The sequence below is a fragment of the Vipera berus genome (genome assembly GCF_964194415.1).
Source record: "Vipera berus genome assembly, chromosome: 2".
NCBI classification, from domain to species: Eukaryota; Metazoa; Chordata; class Lepidosauria; order Squamata; family Viperidae; genus Vipera; species Vipera berus.
The window spans coordinates 108,820,485-108,842,760 of record NC_138203.1 but is presented as its reverse complement, the minus strand read 5'-3'; the positions used below and the strand labels follow the sequence as shown (position 1 = coordinate 108,842,760).

Sequence of the window (22,276 nt, the reverse complement as noted above, 5' to 3'; positions counted from 1 at the left end):
TTATACATAAGTGGGTTCCAAATCTTCATTGAAATTCACAATTTGTTTAGCTTTGCTATAAAGTTTTGCATAATCTAATGTACTATATTCAGGATCTGTGTCAATCATGCAGCTGTCACTAGAAGAAGAGAGACTGCAATGGCAAATTTCACAAGCTTGTGTTTGGTGGCAATAGGCTCCCTCCCCAGAAGAACTGCCAGAATCAAAGTAAAAATGCTGGAAGGGAGAAAGACCTGGAATAGCTCTTGTCAGAAAATCTTTCTGCTGATAATGAAAATTCCTCATGTTTGTGGGATACAATGTGGATGCATAGTTCTCTACTAGATGATTGTCTAGCAGCAAGCCATAGCCTTCATTATATAATGATTCAAACCCACTGTCAGGCTTAGTTTGCAGTGGGTTCTTAAGCACCAGTGATGGCAAAGGAGGAAGCTGATGCAAAGAATCTCCATCCTTGGTGCCTCTTGGTGCTGATGAATTGTATTCTATTAATCTGCTCATTCTTTGCATTCTGCTGGCTGATTTATTCACATCACACTGAATACTGGAAGCCGTGGAACTAGAAAAATTGAAGGGGACTTTCTTTTGAATCTTCTTTGGTTGCAACATCATTCTCCTTTCATAATTGTATTTGGGTCCCCTGGAAAACGGCTGCGTTATAGTAATATGATTCTCACTCAGGTCCTGCAAGATTTCTTGAATTTTTTTATTGTCTGCAGAACTTACTTCTGGGCTTTGCTTTTGGTTCAGTGCTGAAAAATGTCGTTGCCTTGCTCCTTTGCTCAGCGTGCTGAAATTGTGTTCATGTAGCCTCTCCCTAGTAAGTAAAGTGCTGGATTGGGAAAACCATTGATCTTCATCATACTTAGCACCTGAATTCTTCTTATTCACTAGTTTGCACTTAGCAGTAATGTCTAATGATATGCTCTCTTGATCTGTATGTTCTAGGTCATCAATAGACCTTTTTTTACTAAGTAATCCTACTAAGTATTGTGAATTTGAGAGCTTAGAATTCTGCCATGGTTTCAGCTCCTGGCTAAATGAAAAGGGTAGATTTTCAGTTGCCACTGAAGAAAAATTATCTGTAGAATGAGAAGGCAAATGGGATGTAGAAAGAAATGGAGAACCAGCAACACTGTGGTAATCCTCTATAGCAGAGGTCCCCAACCTTTTGGGCACCAGGGATCGGTTATGTGGGGAGAGTTTTTTCCACAGACCGGAGGGGGCAAGGTTTTGTGTGCTGCCTGCATCCTGCAGATGGGGCTTTGCTTGTTTTTGCGGAACGGTTGTGGCATGCCACGGCCCAGTACTGGTCCACGGCCCGGGGGTTGGAGACCCTTGCTCTATAGCCACCAGTCTCATCAACTTCTCCTTAACGGTGTTCATTTGTTCTTGAAGATTTGCAATTGCTGTATCTTTCTGTTTTAAATAAACTATAATAAATATTTTGACTTAAATGCACCAAAACACAATTAAAGTTTGCATAAAAGGAATGTCTGAAAAAAACAGACAGGCCTGCTATGCAAATGAATGAGCTAGAATAAATAATAAATGTCATACTTCAACAAAAATTATCACGTTGGCTAATAATGATACACATAATAAAAGCACTTAACAAATAAGAAACACAGGAGGAGAAAAGCAGAATATTGCTTATCAATCTTATATTAAAAGCCTTTCCAAACACAAAACATTAACGTATGCACTGTTAATGAAATGCAACTATAAGATACAATGGTACCTTGGTACTCATTCTTAATTGGTTCTGGGAGGCAGGATAAGTACCAAAAGTGATGAGCGATTTTTCCCCATGTTATAATATAGTGAGTCAAAAGGCAGATGACATCAACAACTTCTAGCTTATGCACTGAATACCAAACAAATGATGAGTACTGGGACAAATTTTTCACGTCAAAATGCATTGCATACCAAATTTGATGAATTTCAAAGCAGTTGAGTAAAAAGGTACCACCATTTTGCCTTTTAACCTCAGTCTTCAAATATTTGGCATGTACTGGAAAAAAGTATTCCTTTCATCTAGACCTAATCTGAAATGCCACAAAATGGACTCTATTACTTCAGACTAAATGGCAAAGCAAATGCTGAAATCTCCACTTAATATGCGAGGCTATGATTCCTCTTTATGAAGTGCTTCATTTATTTCATAAGCCAACTAGATTTGCTTGATTAAAGTGACATAAGCATGCAAAGATTTACCTACAGTACTCAATTGTCCCAAAGGTGCTTTTTCAAAAAGCAATTGGACTTTGTTTTTCCTTGCAGACGTTTTGCTTCTCATCCAAGGGGCTCCTTCAGTTCAGAATCGGAACTGAAGAAGCTTCTTGGTTGAGAAGCGAAATCATCTTCAAGGAAAAATAAAAGTCCACTTGCCTTTTGAAAAAGCACCTTTGGAACAACTATGACCTGAATCTCAATTGATAATGACTCAATTTTTTTTTAGTATTTTAAAAAACTTTTAAAAAGGAAAACACAAGATAGGAACATCACACAGCTCATATGTAAGATCAGGTTGCATGGCTTTGGGGATTTTTCCCCACTAAAAATTACTCAAGTATTCTTCTGACATGTTTCAACCAAATGCAGCCAAAGCATATTCTAAGAATGGTTCTGCTTGCTCAGGAGAACTATCTGTTTAACCTAGGGTTCTATTCTTGGAAATGTTGCTGTAAAAATACCTTTCTACTTCTTTTATTCCAAGGATATTCTATCTTGTTTACTAAGTGAAGATAGTTGATAAAATCTTCAGTGGATTGGTTATATGCCATATCTGCCAGAGAAGTGGCTATATTTAAACCATTTCCATCTTGGGAGCAAAAAACATAGAGTATTTGCTCAATTCCTCTCATACTACTGGAATGATAATGAACTATTTTTTTCAGTATTCATTGAAAGATCCTATAAAAGGCTAACTTCTCAATTTTTCCTCCACTTAATAGGTATTGGGAAATATGAAAATAGTCCATCTCCATGCAGAGATAGGTGTGCACAGCAACTGCCTTCTTGCACAATTTCTTATTCAGCAATTTGTATCTATATCCTCTTTCAAATGAGCATGTACTTTTATGATTTATGACATCCAGATAGCATTTTTTTAATAATATAGATTTCTGGTCACCTGTACATTTTTCCTACCATTCTAAAATGTCTGACGGGGGAAAAACAAACCATGGACTATAGTAGTTTTTCCCCTTACGTTTGCCATACTTATCACTCCCGTTACTTACTCCAGCTCCTGCCCACCTAGCAGTTCGAAACAATGCAAATGCAAGTAGATAAATAGGTACCACTTTGGTGAGAAGCTAACAACGTTCCGTACACCTTTGGCATATAGCCATGCTAGCTAACCACATGGCCACAGCAATTGTCTTTGGACAAACGCTGCCTCCCTTGGCCAAGAAACGGAGATAAGCACCATGCCCTAGAGTCAGACACGACTGACAGGGAAAACTTTACCTTTTAAATCAGTAGTTTAAGGATGAGGTATTTTCATTCTTTTTACTTATTTAAGTATTTCCCACCTCTGCAAGCTGCTGCATCATAGTATTTTTTTCACCGAGCAGCTGGTATATCTCTTCATCACTATACATTGTAGAATGGAAATTCTTGTTGGAACCTGTAAAATATTTGGCCACATTGCTGGTATCAACTTCTTGTTTTTCAAAAGTCTTCCACTGTCTGATCTGCTGAACATTGAAATAGAATTTTCAGAAGTAAGAATCAAGATAGAGTACAGTACACAAAAAGTGAAAGCTATGGAGAAATAGGGGGGGCATGTCTTGAAACTGCTGGGTTGTTTTATTCTCATAATAAAGATCTCATTCCTTTGTACACATGCACACATTTCATTTGGAAGGCAAAGTTCATTTCCTTTGTCCACATCTCACTCTCTGTCTCTTGAACACACCTTTCTGGGCCAAAGTCTTTCATTGCAGGCCTTTTCACTATTTAAAGAAAGAAGGCAACAAAGCAATGGAGCAGCTTTGTCAGTTGGCAGCTATAGCATCAAAACGATTCACAGTACAATATAAAATGTTTGAATCACATATATGAAATAAACTCTTACAAGTTTTTTTAATCACTGTGGAATACGGGCATGCTATCCTAAGTTTGGGATAAGATTAATATTACTTATTTATTACCTGTGTTATATCATTTGTCAGTTATTACCACACAAATTATGGAAAGAAAAGATCTACCTGTGATCCCAGATTCAAAGATGGCCCTCAAAGCCTCTCCAGGTGTTTTGAGGTGAAAACACATCAAACTTGTTGTGAAATAATTTTACTACAAATTTTTAAGAGTATAACCCCTATGCCTCGCCTCAGTATACTCTCACAATGTGGCCTCTCACATTTTGCATCTTTGCCTCACTCACCATATCTCCCAGCCTCCTAAAACTATTTAAATCTGCTTCCTCAGCATGAGAAAATTCTAAGCTAACTCTCACTCCTAGAAGTATTTTTGCTTTAGAATCCTAAAACGCTGCTTTAGCTCTGCTTCAATTTTCAGTCCACCTACTCTAGAAAGATTGCCCAACTTTCTATAATCTGCAAGGTCCTGGAATCTCTTTTTTTCCTATTTCACAGTGGTGGTTTTCTAATAAGTAATTTGTTAAATCTAATATTTTAATTTAAAATACAAAATTCTCCTGATCATAAGGAGAAAAATAATCTGATATTCTATTGAACATGATGGTGGAACATGACACCCAGAATGTGGCTGGGTGAAGAGAGATATTTTTCTGTTGTTTTGTTTTTTGCATTATTCTGTAGTCTTAGTTTATAGGCATAGTTATTTTTAGCTGTTTTTACTCGTTTGATACTGTAAACTGCCCAGAATCTTATCTACTGGGCAGCCACAATACATTTATTAGAGTAAATATTATAACCTATCGTTTGAATAATACTAAAAGTTATATACTGTTAGGGATAAAAATTGTTTATCAAATTTTGACCACAACATAAATTATGAACAAAATACTGCTGAAACTGGGAAACAAATTCCTTAATTGCTTTCTAGAAAATGAGCTCACAAACTCATTCTAGATTTCACTGTAACCTCAAATTCAGTGGGATTCACTCATATTAAACAATCTCCTGTCTCCCAAACTTTATTGCATTTTACAGATACAGGACATAAAGCCAAATATTTAAGACATATTCAGATAAAATAGGCCACACTAAAATACATGAATATCTACACTGAAATCAACTGAGGATAGCCCATGGTTTCCATTAGGTTATCTGACAGTGAATTGGAATTGAACCTTCTTTCTGCCAAAGCTCAATGCAATTTAGTTGCTCTTAAGCAAGTAATGTCACATTTTATAAAGGTTAACGACTACTACTCACAAGTAGCATTCAAGGAATTCTGATGTTATAAGGAGGCACAGACTGCTTTGCAGTATAATCATGACTGTTGGATTTAATAGGACAGATTTCAGGTTTTAAATGATTTTTTATTATTAGCAAAACTCTAGATTTTTGCCATTGGTATCTTGAGCTGACCTGAACTTTACTTTTGCAAAATTGGTTCAACCTTATTTCCCTTTACAGTGTGGAAGCACTGAACAGAAGAGTACTGGCTCATGAATACACAGTCCAATTCAACTGGCATATTATTTCTTTCTCTTTCTGTGCTTTGTCTATCCTTATCTTACAAGTCAAGGACAGTTGCTCACAAGAGGCAAAGTGTGTGAGTTTATGTGCTCATTTAAATTGTATTTGCATTTTTTTTCAGGCTAAAAGAGATACTTCACCTGTGGAGAAATCATAATCCAAAAATGGTAATATAAAGGAACAAGAACTAGATTTAAACCATTGTAATGAAATCCTGACATTAAAATCAAAAAGGTGTATGCTATGAGGGTTTTTAATTATTCCTCTTCTTACCATTCTACAATCCTACAACTATCTATGTAGTACTAAAATAGGTTATGTGGTATGGCACCCAACCATATAAGTCCTTGAATCTGTACAGCACAGCTAAGAAAGTGTATTTGCAAGTTCCAGTATGATGAGAGTCCTGCTTATTGGAATGCGAAGCAGAATACATTTATTATGAGCTGAGGATATATAATTGCATTTTCTTGCCAAGTAAACTATAGTTATCTTACCAATGAGATTAACCATTTTTAATTAATTTGTATATTTATTTTATGTATCAGGAATTCCATTTACCCGTATATACTTGAGTATAAGCCGACTCGACTATAAGCCGAGACCCCCAATTTCACCCCCAAAAACTGGAAAAAGTTGTTGACTCGAGTATAAGCCGATCCGCCGTTCTGCAAGCCTCTGCCGCCAGCAGAGGCTCGATCCGCCATTTTGCAAGCCTGAATACACAGGAATACCCTGTGTGGCCGCGGCTCTCGGGGAAGCCCTGGCTGTCCGCTTCCTCGCTCCACGCTGCCATTCGGGGCCCGCGCGTTCCCCGGGCAAATCGCGGCGCCCAGCAGGCGAGGAAACACGCCCGCTCCAGTCGCCCCCCCCTTCCCTCAGGAGACGCGAAGCAAGTGACCGCCCGGAGCTTACCGAGGACTTGCTTCGGTGCTTCCAGGATCGCGCGCACCTCTCCCAAGCCGCCGCCGTCCGGAGACCTGCCGAAGTTTGGGGAGGTTTGGGGAGGTGCGCGCGCACCTCCCCAAACCTCCCCAAACATCGGCAGGTCTCCGGACCTCTGCGCCCTGCCTGCCTGCTTCTTTCCGCAGCGGAAAGAAGCAGGCAGGCAGGGCGCGGAGGAACAGAGACCCGGCGACGTTTGGGGAGGTTTGGGCGCCTCCCCAAACCTCCCCAAACGTCGCCGGGTCTCCGTTCCTCCGCGCCCTGCCTGCCTGCTTCTTTCCGCTGCGGAAAGAAGCAGGCAGGCAGGGCGCGGAGGAACGGAGACCCGGCGACGTTTGGGGAGGCGCCCAAACCTCCCCAAACGTCGGCAGGTCTCCGTTCCTCCGCGCCCTGCCTGCCTGCTTCTTTCCGCTGCGGAAAGAAGCAGGCAGGCAGGGCGCGGAGGTCCGGAGACCTGCCGACGTTTGGGGAGGTTTGGGGAGGTGCGCGCGCACCTCCCCAAACCTCCTCAAACTTCGGCAGGTCTCCAGACGGCGGTGGCTTGGGAGAGGTGCGTGCGATCCCGGAAGCACCAAAGCCTTGGCCGCGCACAAGTCCTCGGTAAGTTTTTTTTGTTGACTGGAGTATAAGCCGAAGTGGAATTTTTCAGCCCAAAAAGTGGGCTGAAAAATTCGGCTTATACTCAAGTATATACGGTATATGCAAAACTCTGGGGAAAAGTAATTTGCAATACTGCTCATCGCTTTCTTACCTGTGGGATAAAGATCAAACAATTTATTGAAGACATACAGACAAAGATTCCTCCTGAAGTTAATCCATATATCAAATTGTGCCACAAATAGAAAAAACTATTAATCACCAGCATAATTCCAATAAAGAGGAAAATAATGGCTACTGCACTTATGAGTGTCAGGGACTGATTAACTGGTGGGCAACTGAGATTATCTGTTAGACCTGCAAGGTAAATTCCATACATCAGTAGGATTCCCTGAAAAATAACACAGAAAAATTTTTTAGTAGGTTCAAACATGAATTAAGTCTAAAGTTCCATTTTGTTAATCTAATCCATACATTGATAAAATTTAATAAAATATCCTTACTGCTCACTTGATTCAAAATCAATGATGGAACAATAGCAGCCATACTCTAGTAATCATCCCTGGGTAATATTAGGAGGGATAGGCACCCAGTTCACGTGTGATGGAGCTGATGCTGCCCTGAACCATATCCTCTTCACTGAAATTGCCACATGGAATGACTTCCAGTTCACTTTGCAAGATTCTACTTCTGCCAGGTTCATACAAACTGCCCATACAGAGCCTAGACTAAATTTGATCCCTGTTGTGGCAAAATATTGACCAAATTTTCATAAGAACCTGTAGGCAGACCTTGCTAACTCTCAGACCCCCCAAAAAGAAGTTACTAGAAGGATGACGTAAGAGTGTTTCTCTGCCTTTTATCACCTCCAGGTAGGCATTCATACAAAGGTTTGGTCAAGTTCACTTCCAGTCTTTCTCCATCCCTCTTATTTCCCAGTGCTTCTTGTTGAACCAAGAATCCTCTCCATATTTGTGGAAGGGGATAAGCCACCCAGGAGCGTTCTCATCTTGCACCCCAGTCACAGGGATTAACTAGGTGCTTGACAGAACTGTCTGCAATTAGCAGGAAAACTCTCCAAATGCCTATCCAGGCCCTAAGGGGTCTGGAGATTTAATAGAACCTCCCAACTAGTAAGGATTCTAGGCAATCATTTGCCTCAGACTAACCAGGGAGTGATTTGAATACAGCAATGGACTCTTCATAATGTCCTCTATCTTCAAATCACATAATAGCTGCTGTAATAAAGACTAGATCTGAAATAATGCCAATTACATGCCCAACACATCTGCCTAAGATAAACTAGTTCAAACCTATGACTGCCATGAATTTCTAGATTATCCTAGAAACCTAGCAAAGAAGTTCCACAACATGGTAACTGAAGTCCCCTGGCAGTAAAAGCTGGAAGGACTCCAACACCAGCCCTGCCATGAGATTTGGACAGCCAGACAGCGACTGTTTTGCAGAAGCCAGGTGATACATGAGTAGAATTCCTAGCTTGTCTGTACTACCCAATATCACATAAAGGTATTTACAGCCCACCACCATATGATCAGTAGTACTGAATGCCACCAAACCTTTCCCCCTATCCTGGCATTCAAAGCAGATGTAAACTCCGATGTGGGCAAGCAGATTTCAGAGAGGGTGATTTTGCTGCAGTTGCTGAACCAGGTTTCAGTAATGCATGCCAGATCCATTGTTCATTAATATGGACTTGGCATTTACTAGCATCAACCAAAATCCAGGGCCTCCAGCAGTCTGGCCACCTGGCTCTTGCAATAGGTTCTTTTATTGCCACATGGAAACCACTTCTAAATTTTGTGCTTGTGATGGGAAAAAATGAAATTTTGATTGTGGGCTTTACCAATTGGATAGATTTGATGTTATTGAAATGGCTAGCTTATATTATTTTGTAAAAGTAAAAAGTTGAGGTTCGAAGTTGATACTCTATTGCACGAAAGAAAGTCGGAAGTCAATGTTTCCCCCTTTTTTTTCCTCCCTTACCTCACTTTTCTACTCCCTTTTCCCTTCCCCATCTTTTCCACTATTTACTTTGTATTTCGACTGTATCCTATATTATAAACTGATAAAACTTTGTAATAGGTTCAGCAAGTAACTAGCAGCCAACTGAAGGTAGCCTTTCCCATGACCCATGTTTTTCTGATAAAATAGCATTCTTAATGCAAAAGCAAAAGGATACTTTCCAACAACCATGATATGTGAAATAACTCTCCAATTTGATGATGGAACCTGGGTACTTTGGGTAGTAGAGGGCAGATTGGGAAGGAAATTACACTGCAGTCCCATAACTTAATGCTTTTGCATTATGAATGCTATTTTACCAGAAAAACATGGATCATTCCAAGGGAAAGGATACTTTCAGCTGGATGCTAGTTACTCACTGAACCTATTTCAAGGGCCAGGTGGCAGATTGCTGGAGGCCCTGGATTTTGGTTGATGCTGGTAAATGCCAAGTCCATATTAGTGAACAAAACACAGTTTTGTCCCTAAATTTTGGTGCTATAGTTTGGGGGGGGCTGCTTTGGTGACCTATTATTCCCCTGCCCTTTATATAACTTACGTTGTAGCTGGATGAAAAAGCTGGATGTTAGCAATTATTTTAAGCTTGTCTTATAAAGTTTCAAGATATACTACAAGTTGCTTTGAATTCAATGTCCGTATAGAAGTAGAAGGAACGAAGCATAAGAAGTGTTTCTCGTCTTGAGGAAGCAACACCTTCATCAATCAGAAGTAACTTTCACAACTGAGCATAATGAATATAAGAATATTTATACAAAAAGATTGTCCCTAAATTAAATAAATCTAATCTTTAAATATCTAGGTATAATGGACAATGAACTTGTAAGCCTTTCTTTTATCAGTGAGATACTGGAATGAATGTACCTTAAATCCCAGAAGAAGAATAAACCAAAATTCAGAATAGAGCGATTTACAGACGTATCCATAACTCAGTGTGCAACTGAAGCCTTTGTCAGTGACCTGCCGAAGATTAAAATAAATAGCTAAGAATCTCTTAGTTTGCAAAATGTTCAAAATCATTAACACTTTATTTCCATATTCTTATCATAGAATTTAATTCTAAGATATTGTTTTTAAAGAAAGAAATTAAAAACTTGGGAAGGAGGACTTCCCGTTTGCCATCGCCGCAGCACAGACGCTAGAAGATGTATCATAAAAACTTTGGACTTAAAAAACTTTAAATGGCATCAGTGACATCTTGTGGTGATGTATGGTATTACAACTTGCTATTGCGTAAAAGAGACTTGGCTTGAAGCCCAGACTCTAGGGGAAAAAAACTACTCTGACTGACAGCTACCACCTGTGAAAAACTCAGTTGCAAAGAAGGAACTGGTTATTTTCACATTCAGTCTTTATAGACAATCAATGTCCTAATTAGTTTTCCCCAATTTTTAGTTTTCCGTTAATATTTAACGGAAGTTTTAAGTAACCAAAGTTCCCTTTATCACAATTCATCACAAAGTCTAATAGGATACACGTCTTATCTATTTGAATATATTCTATTTCTCACCATCTTACATTATCTAATTAATAATATAGTATTTTCTACTAAGTTCCAAATGTCTTAAATTTAGTAACCAAAATTTCCCTTGTTTCAACATCAAATACTTTCTCTCTTTCTCTCTTAATGTCTACTATCTCATATTTAAGCTAGTACAGTTATTATATTAGCTAAGTAAAAACATGTTTATTACATTTTTCAATAGTTTTTTAGCTTATATATCTTACTTTTACATATTCTATTTTAATACTCACTAATGTCAAAACCCCAATTTTCTTCAGCCTTATTCTAGCTTTCTTTGTCAACTCGCCATCGATATCTGTGCTTTTAAGTCATCAAATAGATATTCCTCTGCTATTATATATATTATTTGAGATAAAAAAGGCCGTCCAGTTGCCATTTTTTGGGAGGGCTAACAAATCTTCTAATATTCAATCTCGACATAGTTGTCCTGAAATGTTTATTTTCCCTTCAGTCTGTTCTTCTTAATCCTCAGGTTTCTTCTGGTTTATATAGAAAGTCTTTTCCATTTTCAGTGTTGTCAGTCCCTTTTCTGGGTTTTCTGGTTTTGTTGATCAGTTGAATCTTCTGTCATAGTATTTGATTGATCCACTTCTTCTATTATATTCTGAATAGTTGATTCTTTGGTTGTAATCAAAGTTTGGGTTCGTATATCTAGGCTGACATCTTGTTCTTTTCTGTAATATCTTATTTCATCAGAAGCTGTAAGAATAGTTTCATAAATTGCTTTCAACACAGAGAGAATCTGTTCCTGATCTTCATCCATGTTCTCTTAGTGGTGTGTTAAATTAAAAGCTTTACAATCAAGAGAATGAAAATATTTTTGTCACTGAGTATAGAACACAGCTGAACTTCTCACAGCTGATATCTGCCAAGGTTGCAAAAGCCTTATCTATAGTCTGGGCTTCAAGCCAAGTCTCTTTTAGACAATAACAAGTTGTAAAATCAGGTTTAGCCACAAGATGTCACTCATACCGTGTTTTTTTTTTAAAAAAAATTCAAGTCCAAAATTTTTATAATCCTTTTTCCAATTTTACTTTTTTGTAAGTAAAAACCCAAATCTTCAATAAGAATAAAATATCTTTTAGTCCTCAAATTTTAAAAAGATAGAAATCCAGTTAAAATCAGGTTATTCTTTCAGCGTTTTAAACTCCCCTGGATAGTCAGTCGCCGCTGTTTATCGAGGGTGGGATAATATTTCCCTTCCCTCTCTCCACGGGGGGGGAGGAATACTTTGGGCAGCTTATACAGGTAGAAAAAATAGTTAGGATTGAAGAGAGGTTCAAATCTCACCCAGTTTTATCCGCACTGCTTTATAGGTGCCTGGTGGTAAGTTTGACTTCAGCTGTCTGCAGCCTAGTGACGGGCAATATTTCTATGGCCAGTCTTTCATCTGCCAGTTTGGAGAGCTGCCCCAGATTGAGCGGAAGGGCTACTACTCTCCCGCAATCAAGCGGGGATCCCCTCCTTGCTTGTCACCCCTATAGGGCGACTTTCGACCCTTTCCAGGGTCCCCCAGTGGTGCGAAATCGGACGTGGAAGACAGAGCTTGCTTTGCAGCAGCTGCGGCAGCAAACTAGAAGTCCTGAAATTCTAGTCTTTCCTGCTTCCCTTTCAAGTCAATCGACTCCTAGTCATTCTTGTCCTGTTAAGTATTGAACTGATCTTAGGCCGCTCAGATTTAAGACCATATAACATGGCTGACAGATGGCTCACCAAAAAGGTAGAGGTGACCCAAAATAAAAGGTTAATTTGGGCCAAAGTTGATACTAAGGCAATATTAGAATGCCTTAAAACAGAGAATGCTACTAAGTGGGCTAGAACAATACAGTCATCTACTACTGACTGGATGTCAGCCTTCAATGCATTTTCCAATCTTTGTAACATACTGAAGAAACACCTAACAGCTAAATCTACTACAAAAAGAGCCCAAGTGGGTAGACCTCGCTGGTTTGATCCTGATTGCCAGCGACAGAAAAAGAAATTGAAGGCAGCCATGAGGCTTGCCCAGAGGAATCCTACTGCCCATATACAAGCTAAGATGCTGCACACAAGAAGGGAATATAAAAAAAACTATAACATTAAAGAAAAAACGTTTTGCCATTTCAATCTGGTCAGAACTTGAGTTGGCTGCCAGAAGTCATAATTCAGTATTATTTTGGCACTCTGTAGCAGGTATTCTGAAGGAACGGAGATTTGCATTTGACATACCAATCTCTGCTGCAGACTGGGAGAATTATTATCAGTGCTTGTTTGCCCCCACCGAACCGGTAAAGAAATTATTTTTAAACAGTGATTTGGTAAATCCTAGAACTCTCCCCCCTTGGTCACCAGTCTCAGAAAAGGAGATACAGTCCATCATTAAAAGCTTAAAGAACAATAAAGCCCCAGGCAAGGATTTTTTACCAGCAGAATTATTTAAGAAATTTCCCAACTGGTGGGGCCCTGTATTAGCAGGTCTTTTTACACACATAAATAACACCTGCCATATACCAGACGGGTGGAAGATGGCAATAGTTGTCCCCATATATAAAAAAGGGAATAAAAAGGATCCTAGTAATTATAGGCCCATCAGCCTGATTGACATTGTAGCAAAAATATATGCTAGGTACCTTTTGAACAGAATTGAAATCTGGGTAGAGGAAAACAACATCCTCACAGAAGAACAAGCACGTTTTAGACAGAACAGATCTACTATTGATAACTGCTTTGTTTTGAACCATCTAATTGCCAAATATGCCTATAAGAGGAGACCCCTGTTTGCTGCTTTTATAGACCTTACAGCAGCATTTGATATGGTAAATAGAGACGTACTATGGAGTAAATTGACATCTCTTAAAATAGAACCCAGACTTCTGGCTTTGATTAAAGCCCTTTACACAAGTACCTGTTTGAGGGTGCGGTATGGGGTTAATGGGGCCCTGACTAACAGGATTCACACAAAGGGATAAGGCAAGGGTGTATCCTGGCCCCATTATTATTTAATTTATACATCAATGACTTGCCAGGGTTACTGAAGGATACCATGGTACACATGCCGATGATCCTAAATACTTACTGTAACAGCTTGCTTTATGCTGATGATATGATTTTATTATCATACTCACAAGTAGGATTACGTAGGCTATTAAGAAGATTCAGCTCTTATTGCCAGGATAACTCCCTAATTATTAGCAAATCCAAATCGAAAATAATGGCGTTTGGAAGAAACCATCAGAGACATAAGTGGCAATTAGATGGTGAACCAATTGAGCAGGTTAATACCTTTGTATATTTGGGAGGAACTTTTTCCAAGACTGGATCTTGGGCCTGCCATCATCAACGAAGTACATTTAGAGCAAAAGCCTGTTTGAATTTATTGCTCAAACTAAAGAACCATAGTTACCCAGGGTCCCTAGCTCCACTACTCAATGTTTATAAGGCTAAGGTTACAACAATGCTCTTGTATGGTGCAGAAATTTGGGGTCTTTATTCAACCACAGCTTTAGAACAAACACAGTCCCAGCATCTGAGATGTATTTTGGGTGTAGATCCAAGAACATCTGCTGCAGCAGTTAGAGCTGAATTGGGAATTCATACAATTCAGGCATTATCTAAAATTAGAGCTTATAACTACTGGTGCAAAGTTAATGAAATGGAGACTGATAGACTCCCCAAATTATGCCTACTAGAGCAAATAAAACTGCAATCACAAATCTTCTGGATCACCAAACTAACAAATTTTGTAAGAAGCTGTGGCCTTCCTGTTTCTTGCGTAACAGGAGAACAATGTAAAAAAAGAGTTGCCCAAAGAATTAGAAGCACAAATTGATATAGCTATCCTTAGTAAGGTGGGTAACTTGAAATGGCTGAGTAAATACAAATGTACTTTTCAAGTGGACAGTTATTTGAAGTTACAACTCCCAAAACATCTTAGGAAGATATTTACGAGAGCGAGATTCGAACAGCTTGATACAATGGTCAGATATGGGAGATTTCATGCTATACCGTATAATGAGCGTCTCTGCATTTGCGGAGCGGCAGAGGTAGAGGACCTGGCTCACATCCTATTTGACTGTTGTTTGTATAAGAGGGTGAGAGACAGGTATCTTGGTCTATATACCAAACGAATGACCCATTGGGATCCCCATATCAAAATAACTTACCTTATGTCCGGCCAGAACTTGAAAATAACATTCAATGTAGCACAGTATTTAAACAAAATGATCCAGTTAAGATCTGCATATGTGGGACTGATTGGTGTAGATTGTAAGGGTGACTCCGAAATATAATGTTACCATATTTTATCTATATAAAATAAGAGCCTTGGTGGAGCAGTGGGCTAATGCCTCCTTAAGTAACACCAGCTGCCTGCAATTAGTGCAGGTTCGAGTCCCACCAGGCTCAAGGTTGACTCAGCCTTCCATCCTTCCCAGGTAGGTAAAATGAGGACCCAGATTGTTGGGGGCAATAAGCTGACTTTGTAATAATGCCGCTTGGGGTGTGTGTGTGAAAGCCCTAACAAGCAGGCATATACATAGAATGAAGGCTACTGCTAAGCTTGTAAGCCGCCCTGAGTCTTCGGAGAAGGGCGGGATATAAATGGAATTAAAATAAAAAAAATAAAAATATCTTAAATTTGTATTTTATTACTATTTTAACTTAAATTGTATTTTAATTCCATTTTAAATTGTATTTTATCAAATTCCATTTTGGATTGCTTTTATCTAGTTTTGGTGACGGTTTGTTGCTGGAACTTTGTACTTTGATATGGCCCAAGGGCTAATCAATAAAGTTGTTGTTGAACTGATCTTGCTTCATGTTTACCTAACAGTTCTGTCTAATCTGAAAATACCTAATCCCTACTTCACAAGTTTTACATGTCTATGTAAACTATGTAAACTACAGGCTTTTGTAACATGTTGTAACCTTCTTTTCACTCTTTTCCAAGCAGCTTTCACATCCTCTTTCATCAGTCTTCCATTCATTCTGCTGAATATGAAAGATCTTTTATTCCTTTTCTATACACAACACGCTCTTTCTGTCATTCATTCATTTTTAAATCATAAAAAATCAATTGAGGCAACTTTATTCCAGTCACTGATCAACATTTTGTAAAATTACTGTCAGTTGTTACAAAACTGATTAAAAAGCAAAGTATTTCTAAAATCTTAGAAATGAGTAAAATCTATAAAATCAAATGTAGTATTAATACCATAACACTATATATGCAGACATATGATACTAAGAAATATAAATATTAAAGATATTTTGTGAATAAAAGATTGATATGTGTACTAAATACTGAGCTACTGAGCATATGTTGAGGCAGAGGGTTAGTAGGAGAGAACTTGCATAGCATGTTATAGAATTTAGTTTCTGGCTGAGCTATCAAGTTGATTGAAGTGCTTGAAATTATTTTCCAGAAAAGGGGTGGCATTTCTATCCTTTGTAGCTTGAAAAAGTCATTCCTATTTATGTGTATGTAGCACATAAAATTTTGATTCTTTTTATTTGGTTTTGTAACCTGTTTTAAGATCAAATAGCTGATTCCTGAGTGGGACAGTTACTGAATTTGTAATGTTTGAAAGTTATCACCAGATCTACCATAACTTGCAGACAGTTCTAGTCTAGGGTTTCTGCCTAAGACAAAAGCTCACAAGATGCAAATATGTTAATAATGAACTTCAGAGGTTGTATATCAGAACGTTATATTAGCTAAGTCATCATGCTGTAAGAGATAACTGGTTCCTTTTCAAAAGGACCAAGCAATATTTTCTTTGTGTTAGTGAAACATTTATCTATACTTCCTGCTGTCAAGGTCAGAGATAAGGCAAAAGAAATCTGACAACTGTCCAAAGTAGAGAAGGCATCTTGAAGTGTATGAGCTGATCTAATGTTATTTAAAAAGGTTCTCGCATTTTGATCTTAAGGACCCAAACGGGGATAATTTCAAAAATCTTCAGAAAGATCCTCATTTTTAAACGACGGATGATGATGGTAATGTTAGATTTCTAAAAAAACCCATCTGAATCATTTGCCAATTATAGTTCAGTTTAATATAAACAAAGGTCAATGGCTATGAAATACTTGGCTTAGAAAAAAAGGACAAAGTCTTTGGATATTCATCTTCTTAAAGGTAAAGGTAAAGGTTCCCCCGCACATGCGTGCTAGTCGTTTCCGACTCTAGGGGCCGGTGCTCATCTCCGTTTCAAAGCCGAAGAGCCAGCGCTTGTCCGAGGACGTCTCCGTGGTCATGTGGCTGGCATGACTAGATGCCAAAGGCGCACGGAACGCTGTTACCTTCCCACCGGAGTGGTCCCTATTTTTCTACTTGCATTTTTACGTGCTTTCGAACTGCTAGGTTGGCAGAAGCTGGGACGAGTAACAGGCGCTTACTCTGCTACACGGCACTCGGGATTCGACCCGCCAAACTGCCGACCTTCTGATCGACAAGCTCAGCATCCTAACCCACTGAGCCACCGCGTCATCTTCTTAGTTATACCATTATTACAAAAAGGCAGAACTTAATTTTATTGTAGTGTAAATTCGTTTAGGTGAGATGGGTGGTGTAGAAATTTAATAAATAAATAAATGTTTATATTGATATATGAGGTTCCTTTTATTATACGAGCTTAAGAGAACACAACATTTGGTGTTTACTGGCTGCTTATTAATTAAAGGGTTGGGAATAGTTTGCTTGTATTTTTCTTGAGAGTATCCTCTAAAGACATCAAAGATTTTCTTTAGATTCTCTCCCCCCACACACACACTCAAGCAGGAGACCCTGTATCATTTCAGACAAGTGGCTGTCCAGTCTCTTCTTAAAAACCTCCAGTGATGAAGCACACACAACATCTGAAGACAAGCTGTTCCACTGGTTAATTGCTCTCACTGTTAGGAAGTTTCTCCTTAATTCCAGGTTATTTTGTTGCTTTGACTGGTTTCAAATGTCCAGAGCTGGTTCTTTGTTTCTTTTTCCTACCCATAGTGTCAGATGCTTTTAAGTTGCAGGTCAGGAATGAGAAAACAATAACAGAAGCTGAATAAAATGAAAATATCTCCAGAGCTAGGTAAAGAAGCTGCTAGTCCAACACTATTTTAAGGGGGGGGGACCAATACTTTCCACCTCATTCCTTGTCCAAATGTATGCATGAGATTTTTGTTTAAATCATGTATTCAAAACCAAAAGCCCTTTTTCTAAGTTTTGCCAGTCACAATTCTCATTTATTCTTGGGTCTACAAATGGCCTAATGACTTTATTTTTGTATTATCTAGTTTTGTTGTATCATTCATTCGTATCTTCTGAGTACTTTTTGATTCTTTCATTATCATTCATTGGAGTACAGCAATACAACTATGACCAACCAATAGATTCCTTCTGTCTAATACTCACAAGAACCTAGATGACACCAATTTATTATTTCAAGCATATGTTTAGCCCTTTCATTCATAATTAAAACTAAACCTACTCTTTCCTACATGTATTCAATCTCACTCCTTAAGACCAGACTACCTACATTGAGATTTATTATATTCTCTCCCATTCTTTTAGATCCACAAACACTATTTTTCATTCATACTCCTTATCATTTACTTGCCTCATTATATGATAGTGATTTCTGTAATTTGTTATTAAATGTTCAGCCAGAGAAAAACAAAACTAAGTACTGCACCTTTCATTTCAAAATGAAGCATTCTAAGGAAGAAGTATTGTATCTTTTCTAGGCCAATTATCTTTAATAGTTATATAATGTTGTTAAAATCCTTCATTGGATTTTACTGTGCTCAAAACGTTGTTTTTTTTTGTTTTGTTTTTTGGCTTTCTGTTTGCCACTGGAAATCCTCAAAAATAGCTTTTGTGATTTACCAATTCTTAGCCCAGAAACAGGTATCTAAGTGTGTTCCTTGGGTTCTTCCTCACTACATTCAAGAATGCAACTAGTCTGATAATTCCCTCATCAAGCAAGATCACAAGGCTGCTACTGAGTTTTTTGAGCTTGGTTCAAATAGTGCACAGCACAATTTGTTCTTGCAGTTGGAGGGGATTCCTTGGGATTACGCAATAGTGATTGTGTACTACCAAGCCAGGTTTAACTCTTAGTGACCTTATAGATATTCTCCATGAACTCAGTAATGACAGAAAAATCAATATAAACATTAAGATCCAGAAATTTTAAACAGGGCATTTTCTTATAGAACTGCTTCACAGATTCTAAAATTTAAGCTTAACATTCAAATTATTTTTCTCACGGCTCAAATGTTCTGCAAATCTTGGTTTACAACTGGGAGAAACTACATTTCATAATTAAAAATTAATTTATTCTTGACATGTGCAAAGGCATTCAGTTTACTATACATATAACAACATTCAGTCCTAACAATTGAATTTCTTCACAATCCCAAGTTTAAGAACGCAGAGACCCATCATCATTAAAAGAAAGTCTAGCTGTGAACTTTCTCCTTGAGCATTTGATGGGACAATGTAACTTTAAAATGTTCGCTTCCTGGCAAATGCGGAGTCTGCTGGTCAACTAGTTTTGTAATTGTTCTGGGGAAGGGTATTTTCTAATCGGGGATAATTGATCCAAAGGATTCATATCCCTCACCTCTCTGTAGATATGCAAAAAGCAGATCTGTAAGGTAAAGGTAAAGGTTCCCCCGCACGTGCGTGCTAGTCATTTCCAACTCTAGGGGCCGGTGCTCATCTCCGTTTCAAAGCCGAAGAGCCAGCGCTTGTCCGAGGACGTCTCTGTGGTCATGTGGCCGGCATGACTAGATGCCAAAGGCGCACAGAACGCTGTTACCTTCCCACCGTAGTGGTCCCTATTTTTCTACTTGCATTTTTACGTGCTTTCGAACTGCTAGGTTGGCAGAAGCTGGGACGAGTAACAGGCGCTCACTCTGTTACGCAGCACTCGGGATTCAACCCGCCAAACTGCCGACCTTCTGATCAACAAGCTCAGCATCCTAACCCACTGAGCCACTGCGTCCCTTTTCCCTGTACTATTTCAAATGTTTTTCCCCCTGAGATTAGTAATGATCTATAGGCCTTTTTAAAATCTCAGTGCCTTTTATACTGCTTAAAACTGAATTCCGATGAACTTATATTTCTTTGAATGGGGCTTCCAGGGTGATGTAGCAAACTGAGGAAGGTTCTGCAAGGGCAGAGCAGACAACTATGGCAAAGACTGGTGAGTAGACAAGTTTCTTGGAACCTTCCAATAAAGACTGCCCACATGTGCTCTAGACAGCTGTTCCTTGTGAGGTTTTCCACACGTTTGAGCACCAGGAGATGATAAGACCAGTAATCTTTCTGACAATCGCAGTGGAGCTTTTTAAAGGCAAGTTTAAGTTCAAACCTTACTTTCTAATCAATTTTGGAATTGCCTATTAATTGTCTTAAAGCTATCAGAAACCTTTGGAATGACAAGTTTGAAAAGTCTTCATCAGGTAAATTTACCTTCAACTCTGAACCAAAAAAATTAATTAAAATTAAGCTTGCGAACTTAAAAGCGTTTAAAATAAACAACAAAAATCTACATACTTTTTTGGTCTAGGAAAGTTATAAATGGATTAAGGCTCCAAATAAATTTGGGATATTTTTAGTCTAAACTTTTGGAATTTACTATAAAAATTAACTCCTGGGAAACAGTCTTATTTTGGCTATTCTAGTATTGCAAGTTGTAACGAAATGTGATGATTTTAGAAACTGGACACCAAAGGGTACTAAAGAGTTTAAGCAGAATACAAGCCTGATGTTAGCTAATACATAGAATAAATAAAATGGTATATTCTTTACTGTGTGTATGTGTACATGTCTTACAGATAATCTCTAGTTTGCCTTGTCAACTTTTAACTCAGAAATTATCCATGAATAACTTATGTTCATAGAAGCTTCTCAGACACATGGGGAACAGAAATATCCCTTTTTTATAGTAACAGGGCAATTTGTACATTTCACATCATGATCCAAACAAAAAGACTAATATTTATTATTTGCTATTCAATCCTCTAATTTGAATCTTTCTGTCTTACCTTCACATCTGCATTAAGATTTTGGAGACACTGGACTGGGTCCAAGGAGATCCATATGAACAGCAGGATAATATCAGCCATAACTAACAGTGATAACATTACCAGCAGCTGAAAATCTTTGATAATCTGCAATGCAAGTATTCAATATGCCCATTTCATGATGTGTTCATAATTTATTTACAAAATACTGTATTTTTCTTTAGATTTTACAACCATTAGTCTGATTGGTTTTTTAGCAATTCAGTCTGCTTAAGGATCAATGTGAATTGTTCATCTCCTTGAAGCCCTCCTTCCAAATTCAGTTTTTTTGCATAGAATTACAGAAGTTAGAAATATAGAGTGATGTGGTATAGTGGAATAAAATATAATTCACACATACAAAATATAGGATTAATAACAATAGCAACAATAGCAAAAACTGATACAAGCATAGCTACTCTCTTTTAAGGGACAAAATATCATAGTTTTATCAATAATAGTTTTATTTATCCTTTTTGCAAAGGAACAATGAAGTAAAGGAAACATTGGATATTTGCTGAAACAGACCACACCATTATATAAACTAAAGATCAAAACAACAAGATATGTCCAAAATAAGAGAGAAGTGGAACATCAATCTAAGATTAGATTGTAAGAAACAATTCTTGTTGACTTTTACTAGAAATAGTTTTTAAAATATTTTTTATTAAAATTATTACAAAGAACATAAAAACCATCACAAGCAAATAAAAAGAAAAACTAGAAAAGAAAAATACAAGTGCAAAAAGAAAGAACAAAAAGAAATAGAAAGATAAAACTTTGTATTGCCTTTCCAGCAAATATAAGCACAATTACTAAATTATCTCTTGCTTTATAATCACAAAAGAAAGCACACTCTTTTCTATTATCCCATTTTTTCTAATCAAAACTACAAATTATGTTATTTTTCCACTTTATGCAAACATTCTATAAAGGGGACCTAGATGTGACTTACTAGAAATGTTGATGATAATCACACATATATGAATAATATGGGGTATAATAAATAAAAATAAATTTAGAAATTAATTCCAATAAGGTTTATCATTACCCAGTTAGACCATAAAATTGTAAGATATAAAACAGATGAAACCTGTCATGATTTGCTATTCGGTTGGCATGCATACCTATTGTATGATAAGAAGGTGGATAATGTGTTCAAGGTGCATATTTTAAGACATGCTCTGTTGCGAGTTTGGAAAAAGTATAGACATAAGCTAAATTATAAGATACCTTTATGGGTAATACCGAAACACGCAATAGAAAATATAAGTGTTGGGTTTAAACATGATGTGACTACATATAAGGAAATTTTAAGTTTGGAAAGGAATGTATGGCATTTGAAGCCGTATAATTTTTTACGAGAAGGAAAGATTGTTCAAACTTGGTTTCAGTATGGGCAATTACAGGCCAAGTGGAAAGAAGATCAGAAAATTGGTTTCTCAATGACTGATGAAAATTTGGTAAAGCAAATTAGAAATCAAGGTCAAGCACATAT

The 22,276-nt window shown here is 37.8% G+C and overlaps 1 protein-coding gene across 1 annotated transcript in view; it reads right to left on the bottom strand.

The window, feature by feature from the left end:
• GPR156 (G protein-coupled receptor 156) overlaps nucleotides 1-22,276 on the bottom strand; it is a gene marked incomplete at both ends in the record, with an annotated part of 42,431 nt that continues 20,155 nt past the window's right edge. Inside the window, 6 exons of the mRNA XM_081318922.1 lie at nucleotides 1-193; nucleotides 1,337-1,419; nucleotides 3,540-3,704; nucleotides 7,336-7,572; nucleotides 10,086-10,181; nucleotides 20,740-20,886. Coding sequence (XP_081175048.1) covers nucleotides 1-193; nucleotides 1,337-1,419; nucleotides 3,540-3,704; nucleotides 7,336-7,572; nucleotides 10,086-10,181; nucleotides 20,740-20,886 — 921 coding nt within the window. The remainder of the gene's footprint in view (nucleotides 194-1,336; nucleotides 1,420-3,539; nucleotides 3,705-7,335; nucleotides 7,573-10,085; nucleotides 10,182-20,739; nucleotides 20,887-22,276) is intronic.